At 49.5% G+C, this 13,282-nt stretch overlaps 2 protein-coding genes across 2 annotated transcripts in view; both read left to right on the forward strand.

Annotated features, from left to right (window-relative positions):
• The window catches only part of LOC109420341 (uncharacterized), a 137,163-nt gene that overhangs the window by 59,403 nt on the left and 64,478 nt on the right, over positions 1–13,282 (forward strand). The gene's annotated exons all lie outside the window — the stretch shown is intronic.
• LOC134286348 (cuticle collagen 8-like) lies at positions 426–1,096 on the forward strand. The gene is made up of 2 exons (XM_062847957.1): positions 426–454; positions 496–1,096. The coding sequence occupies exons 1-2, from the start codon at positions 426–428 to the stop codon at positions 1,094–1,096; spliced, it is 630 nt and encodes a 209-aa protein (XP_062703941.1).

Raw genomic sequence — 13,282 nt, forward strand, 5'->3', positions numbered from 1 at the left:
ACTTCGCATGGAGTACTAGAATTTTTGTCAACACTAACGCCAAAAACCAAATTCGCTCCTGCCGGGCGAAATTCACGGTTGTAACACCAGGTCCGGCGGCGAAAAGGCGAAGAACGAAGAGAAACGAGAGATGCGGAAAAACCAAGAGGATTCGGGATCAGTCGAGTCGAGTCCTCCAAGCAAACGAGACGATATTGAAAAAAAAAAAACGATCGTGACAAAGGGAAGATTTGGAAGTCCCCACGTGTGTAATTCGAAGAGGACCCCGCGAGTGCCCGCGAAGTTGCGTCGATCCGGTGGCCCATTGTCGGGAATTACCTACGGCCTGTTTGGTGCCCGCTGTTTTTGTGAAGTGAGTGCGATTCGGTTTACCCGGTGCGGCGACGCTGTCTAGTGGATCAAACTCGTAGGTTGTTGGCCGCCGCATGAAGTCCCTACGGCCACCCGCCGCCTGGTAACACACCCAGGACGAAGACAATAATACCACGTGGACAGTTATCCACAGCAGATCCCTATCCGGCGCTTGGAGGCCGCCAAGTCTAAAAAGTTCCGTGCCCAAACACGTTGTCAGGGAGCCACCTGCTACGCGGACCAATCGTTCGCCACGAGGGCCCAACCAGCGTCCAAGAACCCTTTCGACCCCTCCGGCCCTCCAAAGGCGCCCAAGCACCAACATCAGGTAGCCGCGCCGGCTCACAAGCCAGGAACCACCTCGTCCACGACGGGGCCTCCACCAGCGTCAAAGAACGCCTCCGAATTCGCCGGCCCATCAGGGGCGTCCGTGCAACAACCTACAGCAGCCTCGCCGGCCCACAAGCCTGGATCCACCGGCTACGCGGACCAATCGTCCGCGACAAGGCCCCCACCAACGTCAAAAGAACCCCGGCAAGTCCACCGGCCCGCCAAGGGCGTCCGAACACCGACATCCGGCAGCCGCGCCGGCCCACAAGCCTGGAGCTCCCAACTACGTCCGCGACGAGGCCTAGACAACGTCGGAAGCACCCCGGTAAGTCCACCGGGCTGCCCCGGGGCACCCGGGCACCAACATCCGGCAGCCAACAAGCCATCGATCCTGGAGTCACCTCTGGAACGCTAGTCCGCTTGGATTCCGCCTAAGCCCATGCCTAGCATCAGGGCAGCCTCTTGGAGTAAAGGTATGTCTCCGTCGCCCCTTCCTCAAAGGGCCCCAACAATAGGTATCGGCCGCAACGTCTACTAACCCTAACCACTAATCCCAAAATGGAAAAAAATAATTAAAATGTAACTTTTCATGGTTTTAAAATCAATTATTGAACTCTGGTACTTGTCCTTGCATCCGCAATTGCGTCGATTATCCCTCGTATCATCCATTTCCGCTTTTGTTAATGTCCCCTAAGCAGGTGATGCCGACCCTGAGAACCAAACCCACGGTGAGCTAGTTTGGGACGTTCGGACGTCCACTGCATAGGCGTGTGGACGTCATCCGCAGTTACAAGTTTTGAGTTAAAGTTAAGTTTTGAGTTAAAGTTAAGCTTTGAACGCAGTGTTTAAACCATAGAGACATAGCACAGACAAAGAGATAGTATTACAGATATTTTTAGATTTTTTTCAAATTCCTTGGCTTTATCGGTTTTTACAAGTAACATTGAAATTTACTAGGTAGTTCAATAGCTCCGAGAATTCTCAACCACCGGGAGCAAACTTTTTCCCACACAAACTCATCTTTATTCAGCTCACACACCCTGCTTCAAGACCCCGACTGTGCGTCGGAATTCTTTCCCACCGTAAAGTATGTACTATAGTTTACAACAACGCGAAATCTTACCAATCAATACAATCCAACGCAACGGAAGGACGAGTATGTGGCGTGGCGGCGTCGTACGTGGCTTTCTTTCCTGTTACCCGTCCATCTTTTACGCTAAATTTGCTCTCTGAAATGTCAACAAGTTGTCATGAGAGAAAATCTGAGCAGCACGCAATCTTCATCGTCTTCGTCAAATTTATTGCTGACTGTGTCCCCCAAGTCCCGATGGCAATTCCGATCAACTCAAGAATACACATCTATAGCAATGCATGCTGTTGAACGCCTGACGACCTGGCGCTCTGATTTCTTACTCCACAATTCCATCAATATCGCACGCCCCTCCAGCCTATCTCAGCATAAACACCCCAACTCTCGGCGGGACGAAAGCAGCAGCCATCAGTCGAGGAGATGCAACCACTGAAGCACATTTTAGTTCCCATCATGTGCAATTTGATTAAGCCCCTTTCCCGGATCTCCCATTTTTTTTTCGTACCGTACCTACAAATAGCTGGCTGAGATGGTGGCGTCGATGGTTGGATGACCTGTCGCCGCCCGTCGTCAATCGTCTTCCAGCAGCAACAGCCACTGTACCCCCACCGACCGCAGTCGGATACCACCGAGCCCGGTGGCGCTTAACAAGTTGTTTTCGATGCACATTCTTATTCTCGATCTCGAGATGCATGCGGATTCTCTTCGACGCCGTTGCCGGCTGCCGGCTTTGGGGTTCGGGGCTTTCCTCTTCCATGCGCGCAGCAGAAACGTGGATTTATTTTTGTCCGAGACGTGAACGGTGGCGTGCTTAGGGAATAATAATAGGAAATTGTCTACCTTTAGACACATATATTTTTGGGGTGTGCTAGTTCATCAATTCTTGAGGTTAGAACATATGGTTAGCAGGTTTAATAGTAACTTATTTATTCAAAAATATTGCGGCATATTCAATGAATTTCCTGACCTCTCACAATACATCTAGAGATATCAGCTACCTGTGGCGGATGCTAAAAGGGAAGCTCAAGGTGAGCTGGTCAGTATGCCATCTGACCTTGCACGGGCTATCGGAGATTTACTTCAAGTGTCTGGAACCAGGGCACAAGTCATGGGTCTGCAAGACCCTAACAGGAGCTAGCTGTATAAGCGATGTGGCGGCGAAGACCACAAGGCACAAGACTGTACGAGTCCACCCACGTGTTTGATTTGTTCCGGGATATCCGTGGACAGCAAACACCCAACGCCAACGGGAGGTCCAAGGTGCCCGGCCATCAAAAAAGCCGCAGCTGACAAATCACAGTGCAGGAAACACAGCTGAATCTGAACCACTACTGTGACGCAGCCCAGCAACTGCTTTGTTAGGTAATTACTGAGTGTGGGTCGCATAGCGCCATCACAGTCAGTGGACCCATACCAAGTACCAGCCGACAACGGCAATTGGATCTCGGATGGGTTCAGAAAAATGGCGGCGATATGGACGACGGGTATATACCCCGTCCAGGAGTTGGTGTCTACTGCCTATGAGGACTTTGTGGTCGCCAAAGTAAACGGGCTCTTCTTCTGTAGCTGTTATGCGCCTCCGTGGTGGTTGATCGAGCAGCTTATGCAGATGCTGGGCTGTTTGATGATCGTGCTGGCAGGGCCAAGGACGGTGGTAACAGCGAGTGACTTCAATGCCTGGGCCCTGGAATGGGGAAGCCGTTTTTCGAACCAGCGGGTTCAGATCATGCTAGATCTAGAGGCACTGGCCATGCTAGAGCTAGATGTTGATCTGGCTAACGTCGGTACCAAGAGTACCTTTAGTCGAAACGGAGCGGAGTCAATTATTGACGTTACTTTTTGTAGTCCTGGCCGAACAAGTAGTTTGAACTAGAGTGTAGACGATAGCTACACTCACAGCGATCACCTGGTGGTTCGCTACAGTATCGACTACAACAACAGCAGACAGCGGTTAGAGGAAGAGGTGGCTAGGCCAAGGCCAAGCTCTCGCAGGTGGAAGACATCATACTTTGACGAAAGGGTATTTAGGGAGGCGCTCCGCCGTGAGCGAAGCTTACTCGGTTTAGACGGCGACGAGCTGGTAGCGGTCCTCTCGCGTGCTTGCGATGGGACCATGGCTAGGCGAGTCCACCCTAGAAATGGGAGGTCACTGGTTTACTGGTGGACTCAAGCGATTGCGGACCTGCGCCGCGCCTGCCTACGGGCTAGGGGGCGGATGCAGCGAGCACGATCTGTGGAAGAGTGGAACAAACGCCGGGGGCTGTTCACCGCTGAAAAAGCCGCGCTGAAGACCGAGATATGGGAAAGTAAAACGGCATGTTTTGAGTGTCACTGTCAGAGTACCAATGCGAATCCGTGGGATGATGCCTACAGGATCGTGATGGCCAAGACGAGAGGTGCAATAGCTCCCACAGAGCAATCTCCAGAGATGATGGAGGTGATCATCGAGGGGCTTTTTCCGCGTCATGATCCTAGTCCTTGGCCTCCTTTCGTAGAACAGCCATGGACTGGGACTAGCGATGAGGAGAGGGTCACCGATGTGGAACTTGTGGGGATAGTTAAGTCCCTTAGCGTAGGTAAGGCCCCAGGTCCGGACGGAGTTCCGAACCTGGCCTTAAAAGTAGCTATTGCAGAGGCTCCCGAGATGTTCAGGTCTGCTATGCAGAAATGCCTGGACGAGGGAGTTTTCCCAGAAGCTTGGAAGAGGCAGAGCCTGGTACTATTGCCAAAGTCGGGGAAACCACCCGGAGACCCGTCGGCATATAGACCAATATGCTTGATTGACACGGCGGGGAAGGTGCTCGAAAAGATCATCGTCAATAGAATGTTGAGGTTCACCGAGAGCGAAAATGGTCTTTCGAGCAACCAGTACGGCTTCCGGAAGGGGAGGTCCACCGTAGACGCTATCTTGTCGGTTACAAAAACCGCCGAGAAAGCACTCGAGCCTAAGAGGAGGGGAATTCGCTTTTGCGCGGTAGTGACTCTGGATGTAAGGAATGCATTTAATAGCACCAGCTGGTCTGCTATTGCCGATGCGCTCTTGCGTCTGGGGATATCGGAGTACCTGTACAAGATTCTCGGAAGTTACTTTCAGAATCGTGTACTAGTCTACGACACGGAGGTGGGTCGGAAGTGCTTTCACATAACCTCAGGAGTCCCGCAAGATTCCATCCTGGGTCCGGTGTTATGGAATGTCATGTACGACGATGTTTTGAGGTTAGAGTACCCAGTGGGAGTGGTGATTGTCGGATTTGCCGACGACATTACGCTCGAAGTCTACGGTGAAACGATCGAGGAGGTAAAGTTGACTCCAACCACTCGATCAATGTTGTGGAGGCGTGGATGCGGTCCAGGAAACTGGAGCTGGCTCACCACAAGACAGAGGTGACGGTTGTTAACAACCTGAAGTCGGAGCAGCAGACAGAGATCAGTGTAGGAGAGTGCTCTATCCTGTCAAAGCGCTCCGTCAAACACTTGGGCGTGATGATCGACGATAAGCTTACCTTCGGTAGCCACGTCGATTATGCCTGTAAAAGAGCCTCCACAGCTATTGCGGCACTGTCCCGGATGATGTCCAGTAGCTCTGCGGTGTACGCCAGTAAGCGCAAGCTTCTGGCTAGTGTTGCTACGTCCATACTTAGGTATGGCGGCCCGGCGTGGGGCACCGCGCTAAGTACTGAATGCTACAGACGGAAGGTGGAAAGTACTAACAGGCGGATGTGCCTGAGAGTTGCGAGCGCGTAACGTACCGTGTCACACGACACTCTCTGCGTCATTACTGGTATGGTGCCTATCGGCATCCTTATCATGGAGGACATGGAGTGCTTCGACATGCGTGGCCCAAGAAGCATACGCAAGCCTGCTAGGATGGCATCCATGGTCAAATGGCAGAGCCGCGTGGGACAGTTCCACCAAAGGAAGGTGGACCCATAGGTGGATTCTGAGGGTAGATAGTTAGATTAACAGGCGCCATGGGGAAGTAACATTCCATGGCCATGGCTGCTTCCGGCAGTGCCTACATCGTTTCGGTCATGCGGGTTCTCCCGAATGTCCGATTTGTGCTGGTTTAGAGGAAACGGCGGAACACGTTTTGTTCGTGTGCCCGCGTTTCCGTACAATTCGTGGCCGCATGCTTGTCGCATGCGGAGAGGACACAACTCCGGACAATCTTGTCCTGAGGATGTGTAGCGATGAGTTTGGCTGGAATGCTGTTTCAACGGCTATCACACACATCGTCTTGCAGCTGCAGAGGAGGTGGCGCGTGGACTCGGGAAATGGCTAGTTCAGATGCGGTACAAGATGTGGTCCAGGGGTTCAAAGTCGGCTTCGTAGGTCATACCGGTACCCTGCGGTCGAAATCGACCCTTACAGCTATCCAGTGGCCGTGGAGAGGAAGTCCTGGTAGCGTTGCTGTCGTGGCGTCGGTCTACTAGGATGGATCCGAGCCCACGGTTGGGAAGGGGTCCCCGGTAAGGGCCGGGGCAGGTGAAGGCGCTGCTGTCAGCATCCTTCTGGTGCAGCTGATAGGGCTTGAAAGGTAGTGATACCCTTGCCTTCAACAGGTCTGATCAAGGGACTGATCATGTTGCACGTTAGCATCAGTTCTTGATGCTTGCAAAACAGTTGGGCGCGGGTGTGGTGGTTGACCCTGCCCGCCTTCCGAGGACAAATGGAGTGGTAAGGGCCACTCGGGAAACTAGCTAATCGCCAGCATGCTACCGGGATGGACTCTCCAAAGCGAGTCATCGATGTTCGTTGCTGCAAGCTACGCAGCTAACCTTGAGGGTGCGATATGCACCAGCCCCTGACGCAATGCCTTCTTGGTGGTTCCGGAGAGGCGTAGGGTTTGGTGACCATGGGAATGAGTGGGTTGAGGAGAGAGTCCTGGTTTTTACTGTTGTAGAAGACGGCCTTAACCCCACCATATTACCCAGACCTTCCTGTTCGGGTGTCTGTAGAGCAGATTTTCCCTCATGGTTCAGAAGACAAACAAAAGATCCTGTTAGAGGCACTGGCTATGCTAGATGTCGATCTGGCTTCCGTCGGTATCAAAAGTATCTTTGGTCGGAATGGAGCGGAGTCGATTATCGATGGACGCGACCATGATTGGAGAACTGTAGCCGAAAACCGAGTGTAATGGTGACTCAAAATTGTTGTCTAAGTTTTTTTTCTCAGTTTTATGTAGAAATGAAATGGGCTAAAGCACTTTAGTATTACGCTGCTTATTACAACCCTGCAGTATGCATTTAATTAGTACGAACGATTAGTATTAGTACCGAAAACCAACCGCACAATCAGCCCTTCTCACTGCGCTCGAAAGCCGGTGGTAGTAATGATCCAATCCAGGGTGCGCGCCCAAATTCAAAGTAGGGGCAGATCGAGATCGTTTTCCCCTCCGGCGGCGGCGGTAGTAGTCTCGAGCGCGCAGCAGCAGGTCGTTGTTGTTTTTGAACACCTTCTCTGGGTTCGGCGGGCAGCCGGCTGGCGTCGCGTCTTCACATTTGGCCTCTCGTGCTCCGAATAAAACCCCGCCATATCAATAGGTGTGGAGGTTGTGGTTGGTGGCTGGCTGGCGTACGCCGTTGCCGCCGTGGTCCCGATCATCGTCGTCGCCAGTGGTTCAGTGAGCTGCCGCCACCACCATCATCATCATCTTCATCGTTCGCCCATCCATCCATCCCACTCGAGAGGACTCTGTCGCCAAGGGTCTTCTGAAGATGCGCGCGCGCAGCTTTTTGGCTATTTCGACGAATCGACCCACTAGGTGCGTTTGACAATCCAAACAGGAGATGACAATAGAAACGATAATGCTTGTCAAACGATTTGAGAAATTCGCGTAGAAAGTACCCTGATACCTCTGGACAGAGGGAACTTCTGTTCGCACAAAGAAAAAATCTTGATAAATTCACACAGTCGCATTGTAATGAATCATCGGCAGTGGGCGAGCGAATGCACCAACAACTCCTTCTGTTTCAGAATAGAAAGAATGGCAAACATGATAAATGCCTAAAAGTACTAGAACGTAAAATCCATAGAATGTTCAAAGCTAAACATCATGAATTTTGCATTTTCTGTATGATATTGAAAGATTCACCCAAAATTTGTTACCATTTTGTTCCCATCACCTGCTCGAGTATCGCCCAACGTAAACCGGCGACGCTGCCGCCGGGATCTTGACTGGACCCGGACGGAGAGCCACAACAAATGTAGAAAAGGGAGTGCGCGGCAGCGCGAAAGAATCGTGGCGCGGCTTTTTGACGCAGCGTGACTTGCCGTGGCGACGACGAGTTCGGACGCCTATATGCCGGGGGATCGCCACCGCCACGTACTGGCTGGTCGGTCCAGTGAGCGCAGCCTCAGTGTATTTATGAGTATGATATCAGAAATTAATTTTTCATTTTCGATACAATTATTTTATAAATAAATAATGGAAATGTATGCGGAACCGTGGCCTTTTGAGGGTGTGAGGGACGATGTGATGTGGTGATAGATGGAAGAAGGGTTGTTGGCGCAAGCCGGTTCGATTCGGTCGGCCGATCGGTAGGTAGGTGATTCGAGGTTTGCGTGATGAAGCAGTCAAATCAGACGATAATGACGATGGCGCGATGACGGTTCCGCTGAGTTGAGCATTTATTCGTACGTATCGAAATGAGTGATGTTTTGATGGTCGAGATGGGGAGATGTCGGGTGCATTCGAGTCGAAGATCAGCACCGTTTTGCCGCGGGATGAGCAGATGTTACGACGAAAGTGCTCCGTTTTGAACGGCCGGCGTCTGGCTGTTGCTGGAGTCTGGGGACACACCACACACGGACAATATGAGAGACGGCTCTCCAGCGAGTTTATCTGTTTGGAGTCACGCAGATTGTTGATGTCGGTTGAGTAAGTTAAATGTGAGACCCTATTACGAAGATATAGTGAAACATTACAAATGCATAATAAAATATAACATATTATAGTGGAGCACTACAAATGCGTAATAAATTAGGACATCATCACATTTGAACATATACAACGCATACCATATAGGGTATTGGATCCCCAATTAAGCATGTGGCTCCCATTTTCATCCTACGAAAAACAAAGGATTGAAGCGCTATTTGTTTCATTTCTTATTTTTGTATTTTTTGTCAGAAGTGAGCAGGTTTGACAATTCTTCTCAAAATCAAAAGAGCTTTGCAACATGCTCCAGAATGGGGTTTTGCTTCTGCCTCGTCGCGAGAAAGTTGATGAGCTTTTGGCAGAGAGCTGTTCCGTGAATTTGAGCATGTAAGTAAGATAAAACGTGAATGATTGGTGAGTAAGTGTTAATTAATTAGTGAGTCAGTGAGTAAGTGAGTTGGTAGGTTAATGAGTATGTAAGATCTGTTTCGTGGCTGCAGTGCATTAGTGAGTAAGTCTCACTTACCTTACCGATCAGGCTAAGGCCGGGGTGGCCTCTGTTGTACATAGTAGCCGTCTCCATTCCACTCGGTCCATGGCTGTTTGTCTCCAGTTCCGCACTCTGCGTAGGGTCCGCAAATCGTCCTCCACTTGGTCGACCCACCTAGCTCGCTGCGCTCCACGTCTTTTTGTACCGGTCGGATGACTCTCGAGAACCATTTTTGTCGGGTTGCTTCCGACATCCTGATGACGTGACCCGTCCACCGTAGCCTCCCGATTTTCGCGGTGTGAACGATGTTTGGTTCTCTCAGCAGCTGATGCAGCTCGTGGTTCATTCGCCTTCTCCAAGTCCCGTCTTCCATCTGCTCTCCGCCGTAGATGGTACGCAACACCTTCCGTTCGAAAACTCCAAGGGCGCGTTGGTCCTCTGCACGTAGGGTCCATGTTTAGTGCCCATAGAGGACGACCGGTCTAATCAGCGTTTTGTAGATAGTTAACTTCGTGTTACGGCGAACTTTATTCGATCGTAGAGTTTTGCGGAGTCCAAAGTAAGCACGATTTCCTGCCACAATGCGCCTCTGAATTTCTCTGCTGGTGTCGTTGTCGGCGGTCACCAGTGAGCCCAAGTACACAAATTCTTCAACCGCCTCGATTTCATCACCGTCGATATAAATTCGGGGTGGCGGGCGCGGTGATTCCTCCCTGGAGCCCTTTGCCATCATGTACTTTGTCTTCGACACATAAATGACTAATCCGATTCGCCTGGCTTCACTCTTTAGTCGGATGTACGTTTCCGCCATCGTCTCAAATTTACGAGCAATAATATCAATATCATAAGCGAAACCAAGCGGCTGAACGGACTTCGTGAAAATCGTTCCTCTCGTGTTTATCCTCGCTCTCCTAATTACACCCTCTAAAGCAATGTTGAACAGCAAGCACGAAAGACCACTACCTTGCCGCAACCCTCTGCGAGATCCGAAGGGACTCGAGAGTGTCCCTGATACTCGAACTACGCACATCACTCGATCCATCGTTGCCTTGATCAATCGTATCAGTTTATCCGGGAATCCGTATTCGTCCATAATCTGCCATAGCTGTTCTCGATCGATTGTATCATACGCCGATTTGAAATCGATGAACAAGTGATGTGTGGGCAGGCACGTTGTATTCGCGGCATTTCTGCAACACCTGGCGGATAGCGAACATCTGGTCCGTTGTAGCGCGTTCACCCATGAATCCAGCCTGATATTGCCCCACGAACTCTCTTGCAATCGGTGATAGACGACGGCATAAAATTTGATAGAGTATCTTGTAGGCAGCCCTCAGTAGTGTGATCGCGCGGTAGTTCCCGCAATCCAACTTGTCGCCCTTTTTGTAGATGGGACACACGATACATTCCATGCATTCCTCCGGTAATACTTCCTCCTCCCAAATCTTGGTAATGACCCAGTGCAGTGCTCTCACCAGTGCTTCTCCACCGTATTTTAGAAGCTTGCTTGGTAGTTGATCTGTTCCAGCGGCTTTGTTGTTTTTCAACCGGCTAACCTCCTCTTCAATCTCTTGGAGGTCAAAGGCCGGAAGTCTTTCGTCCTGTGCACATACTCCTAGATCTGTTACCACGCTACCTTCGGTACTTGCAACGTCGCCATTGAGGTGCTCATCGTAATGCTGCTGCCACCTTTCGACCATCTCACGCTCGCTCGTGAGAATTTCCCGTGATTATCTCGGCACATGTCGGCTTGTGGCACAAAGCCTCTGTGCAAGCGGTTCAGCTTCTTGTAGAACTTTCGTGTGTCCATAGCGCGGCACAGCTCTTCCATCGCTTCGCGATCTCGTTCTTCCTGCTGGCGCTTCTTCATCCGGAAGACTGAGTTCTGCCTGTTCCGCGCCTGCCTGTAACGTGCCTCATTCGCTCTTGTGCGGTGTTGCAGTTTTCTCATCCATGCTGCATTCTTCTCGTTTTTCAACTGTTCACATTCGCCGTCGTACCAGTCGTTTCTGTGATTCGGAGTCGCGAAGCCTGGTGCTGTAGCCGAGGTACTACCTATGGCGGATCGGATGTCCCTCCAGCCATCTTCAAGTGTAGCTACGCCAAGCTGCTCTTCCGTTGGTAGGGCCACTGCCAACTGCTGCGCGTAGTCTTGAGCACACAACTCTTAGCTGGCGGTCTTTGTCATCGCTTGACTCGTGGAAGCATGAGGTAGGAACTTGTGAGGACCTGAGCTATGTTGGACGCTTCTTGTCCTCTTTGTTGAATTACTGGTGTGTCTATGGGTACTCTTAAAGATTTATTGTTCTTCTTCTTCTTTATGGCTCGCCGTTCTCACTGGAACTTGGACTCTCTCTCTTCAACTTCGTGCACATCCACAGTTATTAATTGAAGGGCTTCCTTTGCCTGTCATTGCATGAATTTGTATATTGTGTGGCAAGGACAATGATATACTATGCCCAGGGAGTCGTAAAAATTCTCCCGACTGGAACGGGAATCTTACCCGCCGTCTCTGGATTGGCGATCCATAGCTTTAACCACTAGGCTATCTGAAAACCCCTTTTTTTTAATTTATTGAGCAGTTGATGAAAAGAAGGATCATCTCCCTATTATCAAAGAATTCGATGGTTCTTTTTCACTGCTCTTTTGAGAAATGGATGGCTAGTTTTTTCCCATTTCAGTGGATTTAATATTTTAGTAGTGAGATTTTTTTTGTTACTTCTTATTACTTTTTTCTGTTCTTTTTTCAGGTAAACCATCATGACAAATCTTCCAGCCACTATTACTTTTCTGTATGCTACGTCTTTTTGGATCACGTGAGTATGTTGACTAAGTGTACACTGCATTCCTCACATCTAGTTTATCACATTGAAGTTTAAAAAAAAATCAAGTTCATTTCCACAGCAATACAATCCAATACAATCAACGTGCGTTGTAGTTTATCTGTTACTCTATCGATTTGTATTTGTTTTTGTTTCGTCTCTGTTAAGGTTAAATACTTGTACTTTCTCGTCATGTGAATGGAATATGTACCCATTCAATAGCGCACTCACTCAGCTTCTCTACAAACGTAGAGCTAAATGGATTGTTTTTGGATGCTTTCCTAATTGACTGGCATGTCCATCTACACCACATACACATTCTATGCGTAGGAAGTACCCCTAGCTAGACGTATTGAAATGGAGTGAAAATTACCCCAGCAGAGGAATGCACATAGCAGCTGAATTCCAGGCTAAGCAAATAAACAGCATTGGGATAGGTTAAACTTGCATCGTTATTCTCCAATGCTCGTTGGGTTGATGGCTTGATGTACACACTAGACTAGGCCACATTTATATGGTCAAATATAAAGGTTGTCTAAATTTGATTGTATTTTTTTTAACTTTTATTTCCCAAAAACCCTTTAGAAATATGTACAAAAGTACTGAATCTTTTTGCAGGACACAATCGATTACAATCCCCAACGAATTTCACCACACCACTTGAAAACAACTTTTATATTACAACAATCAAGATTGCTGAACGTATGACCTCAGCAAACAATAAAAAATAGAAATGACTCACAGCAAACAAGCATCCACAGTTATCCCTCTCAACCGATTACTCCCCATACGCAGTTTCATATGAATGTAAGCCATCAATATGTTATTTATTGCCATTTCCCGAGCAAGTTTTGACAAACAGCAGTCGGTCGCTATTTTCATATCTGTTTGTTCACCTGCCCTGCCCTACCGTCACCTAGAACAAAAATCGTGAATTACCGTCCCTCGCTAGTCTCGAAGTACCTACTGGGTATGTCCGAACCTTAGGAAACAGAGAAACTCTCTGACAAGACAAGAACAACACTCCGGCAGTCTTCCACAACAATTGCGAATAAAAGACGGAATCGCCCTGACCACTGGATGCCATGCGGCTCGCGGAGAATATGCATTTCGGTGTGATTTATTGCCAATTTGAATAAATATTCCAAATCACGACCACGACGCGACGCGACGATTGGACGCAATCTGGGGACATTAGCAGCAAGCAGGCACCACTACTGGCTGAGATTAGGCAGATAGCGCGGCGGCGACGACAAGAGCAGATTGCAGTACACGATTCCAGCCAGATCAGTCAGAGTCCGTCAGAGGTTCATTGATGG

Source organism: Aedes albopictus, chromosome 2 (genome assembly GCF_035046485.1).
Source record: "Aedes albopictus strain Foshan chromosome 2, AalbF5, whole genome shotgun sequence".
NCBI lineage: Eukaryota > Metazoa > Arthropoda > Insecta > Diptera > Culicidae > Aedes > Aedes albopictus.